The following is a 22,509-nucleotide window of genomic DNA, read 5'->3' on the forward strand; positions in this document are numbered from 1 at the left end:
CCGGATGCCGCCCAGCGTCTCCTCGATCTCGCCCTGCAAGCCCTTCAGCACCTCCTCGGGGCTCAGGAAGTTGCGGGTCTGCAAGACACGAGGGGACCTTGGCGGTGCCGCCGGCCCCACCTGCGCTCGGGGGGGCTCCCGTGTCCGGCCTGTCCTGGCCCCTCGATTCAGGGGGTGCCGCTCGGTCACCCCGACTTCTCCCACCCTGCGGCTCCACCAGCAGCTCCCACCCGCATCGCCGGGAGCAGGAGCCGCCTCCCAGCCCGGCCCGGCCCGGCGGTACCATCTCGATAAGCAGGTTGCAGATCTCGCGCAGGATGACGATGACGCGGGAGGGCGAGTTGTAGTGCTGGGAGCGAGCCCACACGAGGCACAGGGTGAACAGCACGCGGTCCAGGTAGGGCTGCAGCTGCGGAGCGACGCGCGCACTCAGCGCCGGGACCGCTCCGGGACGGCGGCTCCGGCCGCGCCGCTCCGCCCTACCTGGCCGTATTCTGTCTGCTCCATGTCCTCGAGCAGCAGCTGCAGCGGGCGCAGGTGCAGGCAGATATCACGGGCTTCCTCCAGGCCTGGCGCAGAGCACAGCTCAGCACGGGCCGAACCGTGGAGCCCGGCCGCGCGGAGCCCGGCACGCACCGGCGGCCACGTCGCTGAACACCGTCTCCAGCGCCGGCCAGTAGCAGCTCCGGGCCTTGCGCAGGATCTCGGCGATGGCGGAGACGCGCGGCGAGAGCAGCTGCGGGCCGGGGCGGGTGAGCGCGTGGCCGCGGCGCCGCGCACGCGCCGGGGCCGCCCGCGGCGCTACCTGCTCGTTGATGCACTGCAGGTTGTCCAGGCGCCGCTGCCAGAAGTCGAACTCGGCGCGGGGCAGCGGGTGCAGCCCCTCGAGCAGCGGCTGCGCCGAGTCCTTGCTCAGCACGTCGCCCACCTGGTGCGCCCAGTCGATGATGATGGTCTCGACGGCGTGCAGCAAGGAGCTGTCGGCGGCCAGGCTGCGGGGCGGCCGGTCAGCGGCGCCGCGGGGACGGCGCCGGGCCCCGCGGCGCCCGCGCTCCCACCTGTCCAGGACGGTGCTGGAGCCTGCCAGGCTGTCCAGGTGCTCGGGCAGCGGCAGCAGCGGCTTCCCCTGGATCTTGCCGCCCATGACGAACATCTCGTTCTTGAGGCGGTGCGCGTGGCGCACCACGTCGGCCACCACCACGCGCGGCCACCCCGCCACGTTGCCCTCGCTCAGGAAGAGCGGGTAGAGCACCTGGGGACGGGGCTGGTGAGCGCCTGGCCGGGTCCCCGGCTCTTGTGGGCAGGGGCAGCCGGGCGCGCGGCCGGACCCACCTCCTCCACCACCGCGATGAGCTGCTCCACGGGCGCGGGGCTCACGTCGCCCACCAGCAGCCCGGCCTCGTAGTTGTCGCGGGTGATGTTCTCCCCCTTCCTCTTGACGAAGTAGACGCCCTTGCCCTTGAGCGCGGCGGGGAAGCGCACGGCGGGCACCAGCTGCCCCGCGGGGTTCAGCGCCAGCACCAGCTCCCGCACCTCGGGCTTCTCGAAGAACTCGGTGAGCGCGGCCGCCGCCTCGTCGCTGCCCACGAACTTGGGCCACCTGTCGGGCTTGAGCCGCAGCAGCGGCGTCGCGAAGCTCTCCATGAAGTCGTGCCGCTTGTCCGGCGCCGCCATCCCGCGCGCCGGGGCTGCCCGCGGGACGGGCGCCGCTCAGTGCCAAGAGCCGTGGCCGCCCGCGCCAGAACCCCCTGCCCGAGCCCCGTGTCCGTCCCCCGGCGCCGCAGCCTCCCAGGGAGCCGCCTGGAGCTCCCCTGACAGCCCCACAGCCCCCGACCCTGTCACTGCCAGTCCCTGGTCTCTGCCCACCGCATTGCTCCCTGTGCCATCCCCGCCATCCCCAGCCCCATCACTGCCAGTCCCCGGCCTCTGTCCACCCCATGGCCCCCTGCACCCTCCGCGCCATCCCCAGCCCTGTCACTGCCAGCTCCAAAGCCTCTGCCTGCCCCATTGCTCCCTGTGCCATCCCCACCATCCCCAGCCCCGTCACTGCCAGTCCCCGCCTCTGCCCACCCCATGGCCCCTGTGCCCTCCCTGCCATCCCCAGCGCCACCTCTGCCCCCAGCTCCCCCGTCCTGCCCCACCGCAGCTGCCCCATTGCCCCGGCCCCGCCAGGCACCGGCTGCTCACGGCCGCACAACCCCCTCCGAGCCGCAGCAGCCGCCAACTGCCCCGGGACCCAGCGTAACTGCCGCGGAACGCAGCGTAACCGCCCTGCGAGCGGGTGCAACCGCCGCGGAACCCGGTGCAACCGCCGCGGGGGGCAGAGCCGCAGCCCCCCTGCCCCAGGGCCCATCCCAGCGGGGCCCCCCTGCCCCGTCGGCCTCCGCAGCCGCTGCCCAGATCCCGGCCGGTGCCCACGGATGGCTCCCATCCCGATGCCATCCCCGTGGGGCAGCTCCGTGTCCCATCCCCCTGCAGCTCCCGCGCGCAGGGACCACGCGGGTGGGTGCTGTGCTCAGCGCATGTTCCTGTTTATTCGCTCAGATCCTCAGCACTCGTTTACAAGGCCATGGCAAAAAAAAAAGAAAAAGCCTCAGAATAACCCCCTGGGCCGCCTCAGCGCGCCCCCGAGGCCTCCGCGCCAACGCGCACCGTACAAAATAATCTAAAAGGAGAAAACTATACAGAAATATTTACACCTCTGATAAATAGACTAATACTGATGGGGAACCGCTGCGGGGCCGGCGCGGCGGGAGCGGGAGCAGGAGCAGGAGCGGAGCAGGCAGGGATTGGCACAGGCGGCAGCTCCAGCTTCGGATGGGGCTCGGGAGCCTGCGGTGTCTCCTTGGGAAGCGCGTGACCGGGGCTGGTCCCTCCGCCGGTGCCTGCGGCCGGTCCCGCCATCGGTGCCCGGGATCTGTTCCTCCGCCGGTGCCCAGGGCCGGTCCTGCCGTCGGTGCCCGCCGCACACTGTGGCCCCACCGCCGTGGTGCCACTCACACGGTGCCCAGCCCGGTGCACGGGCAGCCGGGGTCCAGAACAGACCCAGCCCTCTACAACGAGGGCCTGGCCCGCACGGTGGCCCGGCTGTCACCGCTGGCCACCCCCAGTGCACGGGGCCGTTCCTAGCGGGTCCGGCCCTGTGGAAGTGGGGCCCAGCGGCGGCTCCGCGCGGCGGCCGGGGCCGCTAGTGCCTCTTGGTGGAGGAGACCTTCTTCTTGCGGGCAGCCAGCATCTCGTAGAAGGGGTCCCTGCTGATGGCCGCCCTGCGGAGCACAGCGCCGTGAGCGCCCGCCCGCCCGCGCGGCGCCGCGGCCCGCGCGCCCGCCACTCACTTGATGCACTTGATCCACTCGTCCTTCTCCTCGGGGGTGGGCGCTGAGATGCGGTACACGGTGTGGTTGCCCTCCACCACGCGCCCGTCCGCCTCCGTCTTGCAGGCCTTGATCACCTGGTCCTTGTTGTCGGGGATGTAGAGCTCGAAGCAGTTCTGCGTGGGACGAGGGGTCAGAGCCCGGCGCTGCCACCGGTGCCGCCCCAGCCGGGTCCCGTCCCCCCCAGCGCCAGGAGCCCCCCGGCCGCTCACGGCTCCCACCGGCTTCTTGGAGTCCTCCACCTCGCGGATGCTCAGGTTCTCCAGCGGGATGATGCCCCGCGGCTCCTTATCCTGAGGGGATGAAGCAGAGAAAGGGGATTCACTGCAAACGCCTCTCCCTGAACAGCCCCGTGCCCGGTCCCGCCGCGCAGCCCGGCGGTCCCGCATCCCGGCGGTCCCGGCGCCCCGCGATGCATCCCGGCACTCACCGTCGTGTACTCGAAGTAGTAGAGGCAGTTGTCGGTGAGGATGAACCAGCGCCGCTTCCACGTCTTCACCCTGCCGCCTGCGGGCAAAGGGGGCGGTTGGCGCGGGCCCGGCCGCGCGGCGCCGCGGGAGGACACACGGGACACAACGCGCCGGGCGCCCGCGCGGGCGGCGGCAGCAGCAGCGCAGGCAGCACAAACCCGGCGCAGAGCACGAGCGGCAGCGCAAAGCGGACGCATGAGGGGGATGGAGGCGGCGGGAGCGCCCGGGTGGGCTGGAGCGGCGGCGGCTGCGCGGGACAGCGACGCCGGCTCCGGCCCCGCGGGGAGCACACGGCTCTGCCGGGCTCGCGGCGCAGGGGAGCCCTGCGGGCCTGCCCGGTGCAGCACGTGCAGAGCCCTGAGCAGCCCCTGCCCCGCACCGCGACAGGCGAAGGGCCCTGCACCGGCGCCGGGAGCAGGAGTCGGCCCCGCGCGTCCCTGGAGCCACCCCGCGGTGCTGGCGCCCTGCTCCGTCGCATCCTGCTCCCTCCGGCTCTGCAGGCCCCCCTGCTCCGTCGCATCCTGCTCCCTCCGGCTCTGCAGGCCCCCCTGCTCCGTCGCATCCCGCTCTGCTCCAGCTCCTGAGCCGGGCAGACAGAGGAGCCGGGACGGGAGGTGGCGGCCATGGGGCGGCCCCCAGAGCCGCAGGGTCCCCGGGGCCCCGCGCGGGAGCCCGGCCCGAGCTCCCTGGGCAGCGCCAGGACGGGGGGCACCCAGCTCCAGGACGGGGCACCCGGCGCCGGCGGCTGCTCCTGCCCCTCCGCACGGCGCAGGGATCTCCTGAGCACCCCAGAGCCGCCCCCGGCCGGGACCCCGCGGGCCCCGCAGAGCCGGGCGGGATGCGGAGCGGCGGGAGCGCCGGGCGCTCGGTGTTAGCAGCGGCAGCGATGGGGGCGCAGCGGCAGCGAGTAAAAACGAAAGGGAAAGAAATGAACCAAGCGCCAGCGGCGGTGCAGAGCGGGGAGGGGTACGTACCTCCTGGAGTTGGGGGAAGGAAAGGAAGAGCCAAAATCATGGAAACATACAAACGAGGGAGAAAAGAAAATTAAAACAAAAAAAAGGAAAAAATAAAAGGAACCCCCAGAGCCCACCCTGGTCGCGCAGGGACGAGCCTGCCCGGACAGCAGCGCAACACTCCCCGTGGAGCTGCCGTGGCTCCTGCGGCCCCTGTGGGCAGCCCGGTCGCTCCGGCTCCGGCCCGGCCGGCGCGGGGAGCCGGACACAGCGGGGCTGGCAGCGCCGGGGCCGCCCACGGCGGGCGCCGCTCTGCGCTCGTGCGGCCCCGGTGCCGCCGGTCCTGCTCCCCGGCACGGCCTCCCCCTTCCCCGCTCTGCCGGGGCCGTTCCCTAGCGCGGGGAGGCGCGCAGCGTGGGGCGGGCGCGCGTGCAGCGGGGATGCCATGCACGCTGCCTGCACGTGGAGCCCGCGGCGGAGCTGGCGGTGCCGGGAGGGTGTGCGCAGCCAGGCCGCGGCGCCGGCACGCGCCCGTCCCGAGGAGCCGCCTGGCCCGGCGTGGGGCTGCGGCGCCGGGAAGACGGCGGGCGCACGGATGCTCCGTGCAGAGGCTCCCTCCGGAGCGGGGCCGCGGGCCGGTCCCCGTGGCGGCTCCTGCCCCCGGGCAGGCGGTGTCACCCCGGGCCGGCTCCGGCCTTGGCGCCCAGGTGCCATCCGGCGCTCCGGCCGCACTCACCCAGCTTCAGCAGCCAGCCCTCGCGGTCGGGGTTGAAGAAGGTGTGCGTGAGGTCGTTGCCGTCGTCCTCGGGGATCTTGAAGGGCTCGTTCTTGATGCTCTCGTAGAGGTTCTGAGAGACACGCGCGTCACGGCGGCCCGCGAGGCCGGCTCTGCCCCCCGGGCCCGGCCCTCACCCGCAGCAGCTCCTCGGGCAGGTCGCCGCCGTCGTTGATGCCGCGGTTCATGGCGATGAAGCGCTCGGCCGTGGGCTTGTCCTTGACGTTGGGGTTGTGCAGGCTGGTGTTGAGCATGATGATGGCGAAGGAGAGCACGTAGCACGTGTCTGCGGACGGGGCGGCAGTGAGCGGTGGGGCCGGGCGCGCGCCGAGCGCGCCGGGGCGGCCGCTCACCCGTGCACTGGAAGACGCCGGGGTTGCACTGGCAGTAGCGCTGCGCGAAGGCCTCCATCATGCGGTCGATCTTCTGGGCCTCCCCGGGCAGGCGGAAGCTCCACAGGAACTGCCTGCGCGCAGAGCGGCCGCGCTGAGCGGGGCTCGCGGCCCCCGGCCCCACTTGTGGCCCCGCTCCATCCCCGCTCATGTCCCTCCTCTTGTCCCCACTCGCGGCCCCGCTCCAGCCCCACTCATGGCCCTGCTTATGTCCCTGCTCCATCTCCACTCATGTCCCCCCCCGGCCCCGCTCATGTCCCTGCTCCAGCCCTGCTCACGTTCCCACCCCTAGCCCCGCTCGTGTCCCCACTCCGGCCCCGCTTGTGTCCCCGTTCCATCTCCACTCATGTCCCCACTCCAGCCCCGCTCATGTCCCCGCTCCGGCCCCGCTCGTGTTCCCACCCCTGGCCCCGCTCATGTCCCCGCTTGTGTTCCCAGCCTTGGCCCCGCTCGTGTCCCCGCTCCGGCCCTGCTTGTGTCCCCGCTCCGGCCCCGCTCGCCCCGCTCGTGTTCCCACCCCTGGCCCCGCTCATGTCCCCACTTGTGTTCCCAGCCCTGGCCCCACTCGTGTCCCTGCTCCGGCCCCACTCGCCCTGCGTCCCCCTGGCCCCGCTCACCGCAGCGCCTGCACGAGGTTGAGGTCTGTGAACTCGTGCAGCTCCACGAACGCGTGCAGAACCTGGATGTTGAACTCGTCCCTGCGGGAACGAAGCCGGGACGTGAGGAACTCCCCATGAGTGGGTCCTGTGCCTGCCGAGCTGCACGGGGGTCCCCTCTCCCCCTGCCCCAGCACAGGCTCTGCCCATTTGCGTCCCACTCGGGAGCCGCAGTGGCCCCGCGGGCTGAGCCGCGAGCCCCATTCCTGCCCCGGGGAGCTCGGGACGTGGCCACGTGGCAGCGCTGATCCCCGTCCCCGCACCTCTCGCCCAGGTAGTCCCCGATGGCCGTCTTGTTGAGGCCCTCGCCCTTGTAGAGGAACTGAGCGATGTCCTCGCACGTGTTCTTCAGCAGGTCGTTCTCGATGAGGAACTGGATGCCCTGGGGCAGCACACGAGGGGCTGGCGCTGCTGCCCCCCGCGCGCAGCCCGGCCCAGCCCGGCCCTGCCCGCCCGGCACCTTCTTGGGATCCATGTTGAACTTCTTCCTGCCCATGGCCACCTGCTTGTTCCTCTGCATGTTCTTCCTGCGGGACACGAGGCGGCGCTGGGTGCCGGGGAAGGACCCGGCTCCCGGCCGCTCGCGCTCCCCTCGGGCAGGGGAGACGGTCGCTGCGGACGGGAGGCTGAACGAGCAGCCCCGGCCACCCGGCACCCAGACCACGGCACCGGGAAGGGCTGTGCAAATATCCCGGGGACGCTGCGGCAGTGGGGCCCGCGCAAGCGCGACGGGAAGCGACGCGGCTCCCGGCGGCCCTAATCCCGCGCTGGCACCGCCGGCCCCGGCTCAGAACAACAAAGCTGGGCAGTGTCTGTGGCCACAGGGAAAACAGCTCCGGAGCGGCGGCTCCGGCTGGGAGCCCCTCGGGGCATCCCGGAATTCCATGGCCCTGCACGGGGACGCCGGCACTCACCGCTCCTCTGTGGAGCCCAGGCTCTCGATCTCGTTCGTCACCTCGGCTATCTCATCCTTGAGGCGCTGCGGGAGGAGGCGCGGGCTGAGGCCGGAGACGCCCCCGTCCCTCGCGGGAGGCTCCGATGGGGCCCGGGGCTCCCTTCCCTCCCGCACCCGGCGCGGGCGGCTGCTCCGGGGCCATCCCTATGGAGTGGTGCTCCCGCCACGGGGAGACGGACATCCCCGGGGAGCCTCCCTGCGCCCCGGCCCTGCCGCAGAGCCCACGGGAACAAGGGAGCGGGGCACAACCGGGGTCCCTGCAGCCTGGCCGGGCACAGCTCCCCGGCCCCGCTTTGCCAGCGGCCCCGCCGTCCTGCCCCGGAACGAGGGCAGCGCCGCCGCTCCGCTCCCTACCTGGATGTCGGCCAGCAGCTCCTGCTTGCGGCGGCGGATGTTCTCCAGCTCCTGGCACTCCTCGGGGGTCAGGTCGCTGGGCACTGCGGGCAGGAGGGGTCAGCGCGGGCAGCCTGCGCCCCGTGTCCCCATGTCCCCACACCACTCTCAGCGGCCGGGTGCCCGTCCCGGTCCAGGGGCCGCCACGACGCCCCGCGGTCCCCACGCGGCACCGGGCGATGCCAAGCGCCCCCGCTGGCACGCGAGGAATGCGAGGGCCACGCGCATTCCTGCGCGCGCGGAGCGGAGCCCGACCGCACCGCTGCGGGGACGGCCCCGCGAGCGCCAACGTGGGCGCCGCGCGCTACAAGGGCCCCTTGTGCCGCTGCCCGCGCACGAGCAGGAGCCCGAACCGGGGCAGGACCCTGAACCGGGACAGGGGCAGGACCCCGAGTCAGGGCAGGATCCCGAGTTGGGGCAGGAACCCGAGCTGGGCACAAGCAGGACCCTGAACCGGGACAGGAGCAGGACCCTGAGTCAGGGCAGGAGCCGGGTACAGCAGTGGGTGACAGGCCCAGGCCAGGGCTGGGCCACCAGAGGTGGCAGTGCCTGTGCCCGCCAGGACCCGGCAGCGGCTGCTCCGTGTCCACGGCCCCCACACGGCCACGGTGGCCGGAGCGGCCGTGCCAGAGCCCCGGGCACTGCCGTCGCGGCCACGTCCCTCCCGCGGGGCTGCCCGGCCCCGCTAGAGCACCGGCCCCGCTCCTCCGGCCCTCGTGTGACCGTCCGCTGCCCCACACCGCGGGCAGAGCCCCCCGTGCCCCTCGTGACAGGCACCCTGCGGGCTGAGGACCCCCTGCCCAGTCCTGCCTGCAGCAGCCGGCGGCTCCGCTCGGCTGCCCCGCGCCCTGGCCGCCGTCCCAAGGTCACCGCGGAGCTCCCTCTGCGCCCTCGTGCTCCGCGGGCACCCAGGGAACACCCCAAAACCCCGGTGTGCCCGGCCGCGCGCCAGCCCTGCCCCTTCGCCCTCCCCGCCAGAGCCCGGTGGGCTCCGACTCACCGCGGGGCTGCCCACGGGCACCGCTCCCGGCGGGAGGGCACCAGCCCCTGCCCCGTTTGGTCTATGGCGCCCTGCCGGGCCGCGTCCCTCCGGCGTGACCGCTACCCGAGCACCGCGTCCCCTCCACCGGGGCCCAGGGCAGCGGCACCGCCGGCACCGCCAGCGCCCCGGCCTCGCGCGGGCAGCCCCGGTCACGGGACCCCGCGGTTCCTTGAACTGGGAAGTCGGGCGGGCGAGGGGCAGCGCCGCCCGCGCAGCCTCGTGACACGGCCGCGCCGCGTCAGCAGCGCCCGGAGGAACAGAAACTCCCGACGCGGGGCTTTCCGCAGCGCCGCTCGCAGGGCCCTTTGCAGCGCCCTTGGCGGCGCTGCCCGCGGTGCCCCCTCGGCCAGGACAGCTGCCGGCCCCGGTGCCACGAGCTGCAGGTTGCCCCTGTGCCAAGTGCCCCCCACAGCGCCCAGCAGTGTCCTGCAGGGCCACATGCCCATCACGGCAGGGTCCCCGCAGCCAAGGAGCCCCAGGGCCGTCTTGGTGCCACCACCGGTAGCGCCCACCGCCCGCGCAGGCGCCCTGCGGGATGCACCAGGCCCCGCGGGATGCACCAGGCCCCGCGGGATGCACCAGGCCCCGCGGGATGCACCGGGCGCTGCAGGATGAGCCAGGTCCCGCGGGATGCACCGGGCCCTGCGGCACACGCTGAGCTCCCCACCGTCTCCGCAGGGAGAGGCGGCGGCTGGACCAGGCGCCCCGGGCGCTTCCCTGCCCCTCTTCCAGCCGGGCCCGGCAGCCTCCCGGCTGCTACAGCCGAAGCCGGCGGGGACGGGAAGGGGGACGGGGTGCAGAACCAGCCCCCAACCCGCCCGCGCGCCCGGGACCTCCCTGCGGTGCCGAGGAGGGGCCCGGCGCTTCCTGCGCCGTCCCGCGCCGCCACATCCTGTTTTCGCCGCGCTCCGCACATCCTGCGGCGCCGCGGCTCGGCGCGGGGCCTGACCAGGCCTGCCCGGACCGCAGCCCCACGGCCTCCACGCGTGCCCGGCCCCACGGCCCCGTCACGGCCCTGACACCCCGTGCAGTGACCCCCGAGCCGCCCGGCAGCCCCGCGGCGCCGACCCAAGAGCCCAGCAGCCCCGCACGGTCCTGGCAGCCCCGCACAGTCCTGGTAGCCCCGCGGTGCAGGCGGCTGCAGCTCCCCGGTGCCCCTGGTCCCGGCGGTGCCCCGCGAGGGCCCGTGCAGCCATAGCAGCCCACGGGCCGGGCACGGTGCCCGGCGCGGCGCCTACCTGCACCGGCGGCCGCGGGGCACAGCAGGGCCTGCAGGCTGGAGGCGCAGAGCTCGCTCACCGTGCCCATGGCGCCGCGCGGGCGCTCCCGGCGGGCAGCGAGAGCCGGCGGAGCCGCCGCTCCGGGAGGAGAGCCGGCACCGGGAGCCCACGCGTCAACCCCGGCCAATCCCGGCTGCCTCCCGGGAAACCAGCGCACGCGGCGCTCCCGGTGCTCCCGGCGCTCCCAGGCCGCCTCAGAGCCACGGAGAGGACGATTAGTTCGGCAAGTTCCCGTGGCCCCGCCGGCAGCCCCGGCCCCCGGCTGGGTATTTTTAGAGCCGTTTTATCCCCGTATTAGCGCGTTAAGCAGGGAGCGAGCTGCGTCGCGTAGCAACGGGTGCTGCGGGAAGGCCCGGCACCGGGAACGGCGCACGGAGCGCGGGGGAGCCGAGCGGAGCCGGGGAGCCCACGGCTCCGCCACCGCCCCGGCTGCTGCCGCCCGCGCTGGGCACCGGGCTGGGGAGGTGGGAGCTGCCGCCGCCGGGACGGAGCCGCCGGGACGAGGAGGCGGGAGCTGCCGTTGCACAGACGGGGAGGTGGGAGCTGCCGCCGCGTCCCCGCGGGCGCCCACACAGAGCCCAACCAGCCGGGCAGGCTGCGAGCGCGGCCCTGCCCGCAGCAACCGCGGGGCTTGTCGGGGCAGGCGGCAGCGCCCGGGAAGCTCCGCGGAGCCGGGAAGCTCCGCGGGAAGGTGCTCGAGCGGGACACGGAGGCCCGGGTTACCGGCAGCTCCGGGGGCGGCGAGGGCCGTGCGGCCTCCAGGTTCGTGTGCGGCTTCCCGGTGCCCGCGGCTCCTGCCCGGGAACGCGCGTCCCCGAGGGGCACTAGCAGCAGCGCTCCGGCCCCTCGGCAAGGCAGGATCCCGGGAACCGGCCTGCGAGCCACCCCTGCTCCAGCACCGGGATGCACGGGGCACCATGGGCACCGGCACCGCGCTCCCGACACCGCCCGGGCGGCCAAGGGCCTCTCCCGCTGCGGCCGCCTCCGACGGCCGCTCGGTGCCCGCAGGGAGGGAGGGCTGGAGCCAGCCGGGAAGCTGCAGGGAAGCCCCTGCCCTTCCACTGGGATCCTCTCATCCCGGCCTCCCTCCGGCACCTCGTGCCGTGCCGGATACCCGGCCCAGGCGGGGAGGCCCCCCCGGCACAAGCTGCTCGGTGGGAAGCGGCATCCGCCCCGCTTAGAGAAATCCCTTAATCCCCGGCCCCGAGGGAGCGCTAATCCCCGGGAGCCGCCGGATTAGCGCCGCCGCCCGCCCCCCTCCCCGTGCCCGGGCACCGCGCGGGGCTCGGGCCGGTGCTGCGGGGCCGCAGAGCCCCCCGGGGCGCCCCATCCGCGAGCGGAGCCGCCGGGGCCGGCACCTCCCCGAGCCGCCCCGGGACCGGGCAGGATCCCGGCCCCGCAGGATGCTCCGTCCGCGCGCACGAACCGCGCGGGACGAGGCCAGCTGGGCCTGGGGGCGGCCGGGCCCGAGCAGCGGCGGCCCCCGGTGCGCAGAGCCCGGCCGGGCGCCTCGCGGCCGCCGCCAGGGCGGGCCCGGGGCCGCTTCCTCCGCGCGGCACCGGCGCCGCGGGCAGGAAGCGCGGCCCGAGCCCCGGCGGGCGGCGGAAGGGGGCCCGGCCCCGCGGGCTGCGCCGGGCCGGACCGCGGCCCCCGCCGCGCTGCACCTGCCGCGGAGCCGCCCTCGCCCCGCGCGCGGGCCGGCCCCGGGGCCCCGCGGCTCCGGTCCCAGCCGGGCTCGGCCGCGGCTCCGCGCAGAGGCGGCTCCGGGCCCGGCCCGGGCTCCGGCCGCGGTACTGGGGCCTCCGCCTCCCGTCTCGACGCAGGGCGGCGGTTCCGGGCCCGGGCTGCCCCGCACTACCGGGAGCCCGGGGAGGCCTCCGGCCCCCGCTCACCGTCCCCGTCCCTCCCCCTGCTCACCGTGCCCGTCCCCCCCGTCCCTGCCCCCCCCGCTCACCGTGCCCGTCCCCCCCGTCCATGCTGCCGCCCGGCCGCGCCGCTGCCCCCGCGTCACGGGGCGGCTCCGAGCCCGCCGCGGGCGCGGCCATGGGGCGCGGCACGTGACGCGGGACGGGGCGAAGGGCGGGGCCAGCTCCCGCCGAGGCCCCGCCCCCCGCGCGCTCCCGTCGAGGCCCCGCCCCCGGGCGCGCTCCCGTCGAGGCCCCGCCCCCCGGCGCGCTCCCGCCCCCCGCGCGCGCTCCCGTCCCATGCCCCACTCAAACCCCCTCCAATTCAAACTCGTTGCGTTTATTGCACCGCGGCGGAAAGCGGGGGCGGCAGCGCAGGGTCCCGCTGTCCCAGCGCAGGGTGACAGCTCTGCCCGTCCCCGGGTCACCCCCAGGGCTGGTGGCACCGATGGAGCAGGGACGAGGCAGAGGGTGGCCTGGTGCTGAGCCCCACGTGGCTGGGGGGAAGCCCCTGACAGCAGAGGGGAAGGGGCAGCCTGGGGCTGCAGCTGCTGCTGCACGGAGGGGCAGCACCTCCCCAAACTGCCCCTGAATCTGCCCCCCAAGGAGAAGGGGGCCTCGGGCCCAGGGCCGAGGGGGTAGCGTGGCCCAAGCTCTGTGCCCAGAGCAGGACACGGAGCAGGAGCAGAGCCCAGGGCTGTCCCCCCTCATCCTGCATGGGGGGTACCCCCCACTATGGAGACGGAGCAGCAGGGCCCGCCCCGGCACGGGTGGCCAGAGGAGGGCAAGGAGGGAGGGGACAGGGGCCCAGGCACAGAGCAAGAGGCCGGGCCCAGCAGCCCTGGACCCCGCAGAGCTCCTGCCCCAGTGCAGGGAGCAGCTCCTGGCACCGGGAGCAGAAGAGGCTTCCAGCACCTCAACCCTGGCCCAGAGCACCCCAGAACAGGGCCCTGCGGGCAGCTAAGAGCAGGGCCCCTTGGCTCCCTTCCTCACGGGGCCGCAGGGACAGCAGCTCCTGGATCCACGACTGCTCCCAGCGCCGCGGGCTCCGGTCAGGCCCTGCGGGGAGAGGGCAGCGTTAGCAGAGGGCCCGGCCGTGCCCCGCGGCCGCAGGCGCCCAGTCCCCCGCTCACCCTCAGAGGCGGTAGCTCAGGCTGGCCACCTTGGCAGGGTGCGTCACCGACCAGAAGTTGCGCTTGCTCTGCAGCTGCTGGAAGGGGTTGAAGTGCCTCCTCCGCTCCCGCTTCGGCTTCTTGCACTTCTTCACCTGCGGGGAGGCAGGGGGAGGCTTGGGGTGAGCAAACAGCGCTGGCCCCGGTCCCGCCACCCCCCGCCAGCGCTCACCTTCCCTCTGTCAAACTCCTCGTCCCACTCGTCAATGACCGTCTCGTTGCGGGCCCAGGTCGCGTCCCGAACAGCATCCTGGCTCACGGCCGAGATCTCCCCGTCCCAGGTCAGAACTGCAGCGCAGGGGGCAGCGGTGACACAAGGCCGCGCTGCTCCGTGCCCTGCGGCACCGGCCTGGTGAGCAGGACCCGCTGCCAGACCAGCCCTTGGGCACCCCAGCTCCTGTTTTGCTCCTGCTGTGTCCATGCCCTGCTCCTCCTGCTCACGCTGCCCCACTCACCTCGCTTCCCATAGGCCTTGTCCAGGGAGTCCCGGAGCAGCTCCTGCACCACGCTGGGCTCCTCCCGGCCCGGGGCAGCGGGGCCACGCTGGGACCCTCCTTGGGCCTGGCTGTCCCAGCCCCACGCTGCCACCGCAGGGACAGGGGCACAGGCTGCAGGGAGCACAGGGGTATCCAACACCGCACCACGTTCCACAGGACAGACCTCATCCCGGGACACAACCAGGCTCCGGAAGGTCCCCGTGAGCCCCCTGCCCAGAGCAGTAGCAGCAGGGCTGGCAAAGCGTGACCTGCCCGCCCAGGGTGGCACTGGGAGGGCTGTCCAGCCCTGGAGAGGGACCATGACCAGGAGTTTGGAGAGGGATCCCCTGGCCTGGAGCAGGGCCCCTGAGGCCACGGACCCGCCGCACACGCAGAAGAGGGGCTGGGGTGGCCACAGGCAGGGCACGGGCAGCCCCCAGGAGCGGGCAGGGGGCCGGTGGGTACCTGTGGCAGGGGGCTGCTCCGTGCCCGGGCTGCTGGCACCTTCCCTCCGCTTGCGCTTGCGGTGCTCGCTCTCGGCGCCGGCCTCCGCGCCCGGCTGCTGCTCGGCCTGGCCGTGCTCCGGCTCTGCGGTCCTGGGGCTGCAGAAGTCACAGGGGTGACTTGGCCTGGCCAGAGCGTGACATCCCCGGGGCGACACAAGGAGCCCAGCCCCCAGGCAGAGGACAGGGAAGCCCTGGGCAGGCAGCGAGCCCAGCGGGAAGAGGAGCAGCCGCCTGCAGCACCAACAAGCAGAGCGCAGCCCCGGGTGGCACGTGGGGCGGCCGAGCACCCCCCCAGCCCCTCACCTGCCCGCAGGCTGCCCCGCAGAGCGGCGCTCAGCCGCCTCCTGCGTCCTCCTCTTCCTCCTCTTCCTCTTGAGCGGGGAGACGGGCTCCGTGCTGGGCTCCGGGGCTGGCGGCGCGGCCCTGCCCTCCGCATCCTGCGCGCCCGGCCCCTCGCTGCCACCGCCGGGCGCTCTGGCTGCTGTCCCCTTCCCCGCAGGGCACCCCGCACCCTCCAGAGCTGGGGGCCTCCTCTTCCTGGGGGGGCTGCAGGGATCATCCTTGCCATCCCCTGCCAAGGCACAGGGGCCCCGCTCTGCTTCATAGAGCTGCTTTTGCGGCTGCTTTTTGGAGCCAGGGGGGCCGGGCCGGGCGGGCGGGAGCTGCTGCGCGGCGCGGGGAGCGGTGCCGCGGGCCGGGGGGCTGCTGGGGGCGAAGCTGGGCGCAGGCCTTGCGGGGCTGGGCGGCTTGGGAGCGCTCGAGGACGGCCTGGAGGACACGAGAAGAGGCTGGCGTGAGCCGCCGGGCAAACCAGGGGCAAGTCCCTGCTCCTCACCCCAGTGTGCAGGGCATGAGCACAGCGCCCTGCCGGTGCCATCCCCACCAGGGAAGCGGCACCGGAGCTGCTCTCGGGGCAGCGGCACAAGCGCACGGGGCAGCCCCGCACTGCAGGGCTGAGCACCTTGAGGGTCCCCGCGCCACGTTGGGGAGGAGCAAGTGCCACTGCCACCCTGGGCAGCCAGTCGGGGCACAGAGCTGCCTCCCGCGCCTGCTGGTGCCGCTTACCTGGAGCCGCCGCAAGGCCAGGGAGAGGAGTCGGGGTGGGTGCTCGAGGGGGAGGAGAGGCCAGCGGGCTGTGCGTGAGGCTGTGCGTGGCGGTCACTTGCGCTCGCCCTCCGCGGGGTGCTGCCCTGCAGTTATCGACATAAATAAAAACTTGGTGGTCTAAAGAAAGAGGTTTCCATGAGCCAAGAGGAGAAAACAGAAAGGGGAGCCCAGAGAACGGGGAGGGGAACAGACACAGACGGGGAGAGGAAAGTGGGGGTGGTAGAAGAAGAATCAGAAGTGTTTTCAGTTAGAAGCACAAAGGAAAAAGGAAGGAAGGAAGTTTAAAGCGCAGAAGCCCCACAGCACAACCCGGGCCGGCCACATGGCAGCGCCGGGAAGGCCAGTCCTGCCCATGGGCAGATCCCCCCCGCGCCCGGCTGCACGAGAGCAGCGGCGCTGCCGTCCCCTGCTCCAGCTCCCCCATTCCCAAGAGCTCCAGGCTCCTCCATTCCCGCTCACCCCAGGGACAGGGCCCGCACGGCTGTGGCTGGCACTAACCCAAAAGCTCCCCAGCCAGACAGCAGCTTGGAGCCCCGCGTGGGGCAGCAAGAGCCGCTCGTCCCGCACCACGTGAACCCCGTTGGGGACAGCCATGAGGGTGACCAGCCCCACAGGCTGCCCGGAGAGAGGGCAGCGCTGCCACCCACAGCAGCAGGACAGCCAGCAGCAGCACCGCGCGCCAGGGACACGACGTGGCCAGCGAAGCCTCAGGACGAGAGCCCACACTCACCTTCTTGGCAGAGAGCGCCAGCTTCTTGGCCGGTGGCGGTGACATGGTGCTGCTCAGATCCGAAGCGGTGCTGCCCAACAAGGAGGATTTCAGTTTCACCAGCTTGGAGTCTTCGGGGCCCGCCGGGCCAGCGTCGCGGTCAGCAGGGAGCTCTGCACCACAGTCTGTTTCCTGAGAGGTGCGGAGGCCGCTGGCTCCGTTCTTGGCCTTCCTGGGCAGCTCCGGGGCTCTGCCGTGCGCCGGGCTGGTGGAGCGGCTGCTGCATGAGACCCTCTCGGGGGTCTCGGGGCGCTCCCCACTGCCCCGGTGCTCCTGGCCGGGCACACCCGGTGGCAGCGGCTTGGGTGAGGTAGGCAGCTCCCTGCTCTCCCAGGAGCCCTGTCTGGGCAATTCGGCTTTGTGGTTGGTGCTAGAGAGGCCCGGGACCACTCTGCCTGGAAGTGGCTGCTGCGGGGAGCCGAGCGGCTTCTTGGGCTTGCAGGCTGCTTCACCCGGGGGTGCTGCCGCTGCCTGAGCGCCCTTGGGGGCCAGTTTGGGCGAAGGGGACCCGGCCGGCGGCTTTGGCTGGGCGGTTCCGTTCTGCAGCTTGGGCGCAGTCGCCAGCGCGCTCCGGGCCACCGGGACTCCCATCTCCTCTGGTCCCTGAGGCTTCTTCCCTTGCAGCGGGTCCGGTCTCTAGGCAAGAAGAGAGAGCAGGTCATGCAGGAGAGCAGGAGGGAGACGCAGAAGACACGGACACTCATTCTCCCCATTTCCCCATGATCCACACCCTCCTGCTGGGACCCTTCTCAGCAGCCCAGGGTATCTCCCTTTAGGAGGCTCTCGCCCGCCTCCCCAGCAAGCGGGGCAGCAATTGGGAATCGTGGCCAGGAGCAGCCCTTAGGACTCACCCGGCCCAGCAGCGGGGAAGACGTGGGCCCATTGCTCACGCTTTTCTTGATCGGATCGGAGGCTCCACCAGCGTGGCCGGGCAGGCTGGAGGCAGCCTTGGCAACGGGCTCTTCAGGGCTCTTCTTGGCACTGGGGATTCTGCGCAAGCAAAGAAACGCCCATGTTTACTGGGAGAATTGGAGCAACCGGGACGTTTTGTCTTGCCAGAGACACCGGAGAAGCAGGAGACAAACTTGGACAGAGGCTGCCACCCCCCTGATCTACAGCACAGCCACGACAAGGGCCTGACCATCCCCAGCGGCCCTCCCAGGGCATGGGGAAAAGCCGGCGCTGCCCGGGCCATCGTCCTTGCATGGCATGGGCTACCAGGCAGCCCCCAAAGGCACGAGCCACTGTGGCGCGGAAGGACGGCACGGGGCACCGCTCACCTCAGGTAGAACAGGACATAGGCTTGCTGGTTGAGGACCACCTTGATGTTGCTGGAGTGGACCAGCGAATCGTTCATCTGGTACCACTGCCCGTTACCGGCCTGAGGAAGGAAAGCAACACGCGGTCGGGCTCGGTCCAGGCACCCTCTGGGTGGGAAGAGCAGCTGGAGACCCACGGGACACCTCTCCCTTCGCAGAGCCCGTCGGCAGCCGAGGGGAGGAACGAGGAGCCCGCACCCGATCACACCGCTCCCTGCGGTGCCCGGGAGCAGACTCCTCCGGGGATCTCCCTCCTCTTCCTCACCTTCACGTAGCAGTAGTAGTGTCCCGCGTGGCAGCTGTAGCCCGAGTGCACCAGCACCGCGTACAGGCTGTACATGACGGGGTCTCCGTTATTCTGGGACATGTAAGGACGGATGTTCAGGAACTCCGGGTACCCCACGTCCTGCAGAGACGGGATAGCTCGAGCACCTGCACAGACGCTACTTGCTGGAGCAGAAGCAGCTCCAACTGTCCTATAGGCCCCATCTTCCCAGGGAGGGGGATCCAGTCTCTTCCCAGATCAAAGAGGGCAGCAAGATACTTGCATGAGCTATAACCCTACTGCGAGTCACTGTGGCCCCAGAGCACTGCTGGTGGCAGAACGCGACCCGTGGCAGAGCTTGCACAGGACCGTCCCCTGCCGCGTTCTGGGCAGCAGTGGCAGGAGCGAGGGCCCCGCTGCAGGCTCACCTTGGTGATCTTGCCCCCGCTGAAGTTGGCGAAGCGCTTCAGCGAGAGCGTCAGCACGTTGGAGGCTCGGTGGATGGTGAAGCGCTTGCTGGCTGGCACCTTCTTCTTGCACCTGCACGGCAAGAGCTCGTGCCACTGCACTACCCAGGCTATTGCTGGCCTCGGCCAGGCCACGTCCCCGGGGGTGACCGTGGTGACACCGGGGCCCCTGCTCACACACAGCCACGTTTGCTGGCCCTGACGCTCTCCACAAGTGCAGGAGGGACCTGGAGGCTTCGCTGCGGGCAGGGCAGCCCCCGTGTACCGCGGCCATCCCTGGGCACTCACCTGGCACACATGTAGGCGTTCTCCCCGCTCAGCACGTCCGACCTCACGAACAGCTCCAGCGCTCGCACGATGTTTGCCGCTTGCTGCGGAGACAGGGCAGCGCTCAGGGCGCGCGGGGCCACCCCAGACCCGCGGGCCCGACGCCAGCTCCGCGGCGGCCAGGCTGAGGGGACGGGTGTCCAAGGACAGGAGGAGCACGGACAGCGAGGCCGTCACGAGGGCAGTCACAGCTCCCACACCGACACCGGGCCCCGCTCCGCCGGGCACGGGAGAGACCCGACAGCAGCTGCTGCCTCCGTGTTCCCCCAACCAGCGGGTCCCCAAGCCCCGCGAGCCGCAATAGCGGCGCTGCGGGAACCACCCTGCCAAGGGCGCAGCTCTGCGCCTTTCCCACCCCGAGCCCTGCAAATTACCCTGATCTCCAGCGCCAGGTCCAGGTAAGGGTCATAGGTGTCCGAGACACTCTTGCACACTGAACATTTCACTGCAAGAGACACAGCAGTGAGCACGCAGAATCTGTTCCCACTATCTTCTCTGCTTTGCTCCCACCCCGTCACAGGAAGGGGCAGCTGGAGCGTTCCCCGTCTCCCAGGTTTTGGTCCCAGGGTACCAGCACCAAGACCCTGGCCATGCATTCACAGCCTGGCAAGAGAATGCCTGGCTAGTTCCCTCCTATGCTGAGAACAAGAGCACTGCTACGGACTGCAGACACTGCTCTTCCCATAGGATGGCAATGGGGCCGCAGGGACCCCCAGCCAACAGCTCTGCAGTGCCACAAGAGGGGACAGACCCATAAGAGCTGCAGCTCCTGTAATTTACACGAGCTGAGCAATTTTCCCAAAGAGTTTTTTTTGGTGCAAGGCCCTCGGGTTTCTCTCTCAAGTGGGAGCCCCTGGAACCTGGACGCGCAGCACGCACGTACCTCGGGAGCGCAGGTAGCCCCCGAAGATCTGGTGCACCAGCGTCGTCGCCTGCGTCTGGCGATCCAGCCTAGGAAGAGAAGCGGCGCGTCCTGCACTGAACCGCTGCGACAGCAACGTGCCAGGCCCCGAGCCGCAGCGCCAACCGGGACCACCGCGGAGGAGGCGCCGGGACACGGCACCGGCACCGGGGGAGCGGCTGGCACACGGGCCCAGCTCCTCGGGAGAGGATCCAAAGGCACCGCGGTCCCAGCAGGGGCACGAGGGCAGGGGAAGGTGGCACCCACCTGGAGCAGCCGCTGAGGCAGGCGCGCTGCATGGCGTCGATGGTGTAGCGCAGGAACTCGTGCGCGTCCTCCTGGCTGCCGAAGCGGAAGTGCCGGGCGATCTCTGCGGGACGCGGAGCCGGGCACGGGATCAGCGCTCGCCCGGGACAGCGCCTCGAGCCCCGGCCCGGCCCGCGAGCCGTCCCCAGAGGGCGGCCCGGCGGCCGAGGGCACCCTCGGCCGCCCGGAGCGGAGCGAGGCCAGCCTTACTCTTGAGGTCTCGGATGAAGGACACCGGCTTGATCGCGTTGCCGCTGTTGGCGAACGCCTGGATCATGTGATTCTGCATCACGCACATCATGCAGAAGCCTCCTTGGTGACCTGCAGCGGGGAGGTGGACGCTGGGGACAAAGCGCTTGAGGGGACGACCCCGCAACCTCCGCACGGCGGCGGGGGGCAGCCGGGGCCCTGCTCGTGTTACAGGGACCCTGCGAAGGGTCCTGCCCACCCCGACCCACCGCCGTCCCCGGGGCCACTCACAGGCGCGTCCGTGCTCGCGGGCCAGCAGGTAGTTGGCGAGCGGCGGCGTGTGCGTGAGGCACTGCAGCGTGGCGTTGAGGAAGCAGCTGTTGCCCAGGTTGTGCAGGCCGGCGCCCGCGCGCCGCGCGCGCTCCCAGCGCAGCCGCAGCCGCTCGCCGGGGAACAGCACCCGCTGCGGGGCCGGCACGCCGTCCCCGCGGGCCTCGGCCCGCTGCGGGGCCGCCGGGGCGCCCCCGCGCAGGAGGACGTAGCTGCCGCGCGGCGGCTCCGGGCGGCCGGCGCTGCCCGGGGCGAACTCGATGCGCTGCAGCAGGACGGAGCGCGCCGAGGCGGCCAGGAGGCGGCCGAGCTCCCCGTCGGCGCCCGCCGCCTCGCGCCGCGGCGGCCTCAGCGCCTCGCGCAGCTTCTCCACGATGGGCATCGCGGCGGCGGCGGCTGCGGGCGGCGGGCGGCGCTCAGCGCGGGAGCCGCACCGGGCCGCCCGCTACCGGCACCGCCGCGGGCCGGCTGAACCCGCCCGGGGGTAAACCCGCTCCCACTCCCGCGCCCGACCGACCCAGCGAGGCCCGCCCGGTCCTCCCGATCCCGGCGGACCGGACCGCGCCCCCTCCCCGCGGCCCGGCCCGGTCCCACTCACCATCCGGGTCCCGGGGCCGCGCACGTGTCGCCGCCTTCAAGGGGAGGCGGCGCCGCCAGCGGCCGCCTCTGCGCCGGCGCGGCGCGCCCGTAAGGGGCGGGGACCTCGTGACGTCACCGCACACGTCACATCGGCCACGCCCGTCACTCCGCGGGGCGGGCTGGGCGAGGGGCCTGCGCATGCGCGCGGCGGGCGGGGCCGGGGCCCTGCGCGGGGTCCTCCGCTGCCCCGTGCACCGGTCACCTCCGCGCAGCGACCTGCGGGGACCCCGGGGCAGCGGTCACCACCGTGCAGGGACCTGCGGGGACCCCGGTGCAGCGGTCACCACCGTGCAGGGACCCATCACACGGCCCCGCCGGGCTCCCCCGGCAGCAGAGCGCGGGGTAATCCCGGACTGGGCTGCACCGAGAGGGATGCAAGGGGCTGCACCCGGGCAGATGCAATCCCAGACTGGGATGGGTATCCCGAACTGGGGCGCACGGGGATGGGAGCAGCGGGGTGCACCGGGATGGGTCAATCCCGCACTGGGATGAGTACAGCGGGGTGCACCAGGATGGGTGCAATCCCGAACTGGGGTGCACGGGGATGGGTGCAGCGGGGTGCACCCATGTGGGTGCAATCCCGCACTGGGATGGGTACAGCGGGGTGCACCGGGATGGGTGCAATCCCGAACTGGGGTGCACCAGGATGGGTGCAATCCCGAACTGGGGTGCATGGGGATGGGTGCAGTGGGGTGCACCCACATGGGTGCAGTCCTGTGCTGGGGTGCACCCTAAAGGGTGCAAAGCTGCTAGGGTGCAGACAGGGAGGCCACGGGAGCCTCTGCAAGGGCCAGACTCTCATCCCGCTCACAGCACCGCAGAAGCAACCGCTCACATTCAGTTTGATAATACGGTTTATTGTCCAAAGACTGAACGTCCACGTATGAATTATACAGAGCATCAGAGACATGCACAGTCTGCTTGTCGGGATCAACAACGTCCATGTGGTTCCAGCACAAGAAGGTCTCAGACTTCAGATTCCAGCAAAAACATATTGCTCAAAAACCCCAAACACCCCCCAAAGCTTTAAATTATGGCAGCAAGTTAGATACTTCTTACTTTAATACTTATCAAGCAAAGATCCGAAAATAACTATCCTGTAAACTTTTCTTTCCTTTTTTTTTTTTTTTTCTCTTTTTTCCGAACGCTCTGCGCTGCTTGCACGGAGAGGGGAACGGAGTCAGGAAGGAAGCGAGCGGAGCCGAGGACCAGAAAGATATAAATTAAAAAAAAAAAAAAAAGCCAATCACGAATCCTTCATATCCTTTCCAGAGCAGAAGCGGCAGCTTGGTGGCGGCAGGTCCGGCGCGGGCCCAGGCGTCCGGGGACCCGCGTGGGGGCGGAGGGGGACGGACACCAACCAACCTGCTCCCAGGACGCGCTGGAGGGGCCGACCGGGCGCGCTCGCAGCCTTCCCGCCGGTGGCGGGAGCGGAAACCCTTTACAAAATAAGTGCAATTCTAACACCTAACGAGGGAATAAAATTAACAAAGAAAATTACAGCACAGGAATGATACAGCTGATGGCAAAACAAATGGGAGT

At 71.7% G+C, this 22,509-nt stretch overlaps 2 protein-coding genes across 2 annotated transcripts; both read right to left on the reverse strand.

The window, feature by feature from the left end:
• Nucleotides 1–3,168: 3,168 nt before the first annotated feature.
• On the reverse strand, nucleotides 3,169–12,335 carry CYTH1 (cytohesin 1). Its single transcript, XM_088536015.1, has 13 exons — nucleotides 12,245–12,335; nucleotides 7,930–8,012; nucleotides 7,535–7,599; nucleotides 7,081–7,147; nucleotides 6,884–7,002; nucleotides 6,582–6,662; nucleotides 5,926–6,038; nucleotides 5,710–5,858; nucleotides 5,534–5,645; nucleotides 3,805–3,881; nucleotides 3,596–3,667; nucleotides 3,336–3,490; nucleotides 3,169–3,266 (listed from the first exon to the last, which is right to left on the reverse strand). Exons 1-13 carry the CDS (start codon nucleotides 12,333–12,335, stop codon nucleotides 3,188–3,190), a joined length of 1,263 nt encoding a protein of 420 aa, XP_088392141.1. The 3' UTR covers nucleotides 3,169–3,187.
• Nucleotides 12,336–13,329: 994 nt separating this feature from the next.
• Nucleotides 13,330–20,710, reverse strand: USP36 (ubiquitin specific peptidase 36). The gene is made up of 17 exons (XM_088535834.1): nucleotides 20,290–20,710; nucleotides 20,020–20,130; nucleotides 19,771–19,873; nucleotides 19,486–19,553; nucleotides 18,977–19,047; nucleotides 18,564–18,646; nucleotides 18,237–18,348; nucleotides 17,809–17,949; nucleotides 17,505–17,605; nucleotides 17,076–17,214; nucleotides 16,186–16,860; nucleotides 15,414–15,538; nucleotides 14,652–15,116; nucleotides 14,263–14,444; nucleotides 13,822–13,947; nucleotides 13,539–13,654; nucleotides 13,330–13,461 (listed from the first exon to the last, which is right to left on the reverse strand). Exons 1-17 carry the CDS (start codon nucleotides 20,708–20,710, stop codon nucleotides 13,330–13,332), a joined length of 3,171 nt encoding a protein of 1,056 aa, XP_088391960.1.
• Nucleotides 20,711–22,509: the final 1,799 nt, after the last annotated feature.

Source organism: Tinamus guttatus, unplaced genomic scaffold (genome assembly GCF_059628265.1).
Source record: "Tinamus guttatus ecotype Peru unplaced genomic scaffold, ASM5962826v1 Tinamus_guttatus_pri_ptg000649l, whole genome shotgun sequence".
In the NCBI taxonomy this organism is placed as follows: Eukaryota; Metazoa; Chordata; class Aves; order Tinamiformes; family Tinamidae; genus Tinamus; species Tinamus guttatus.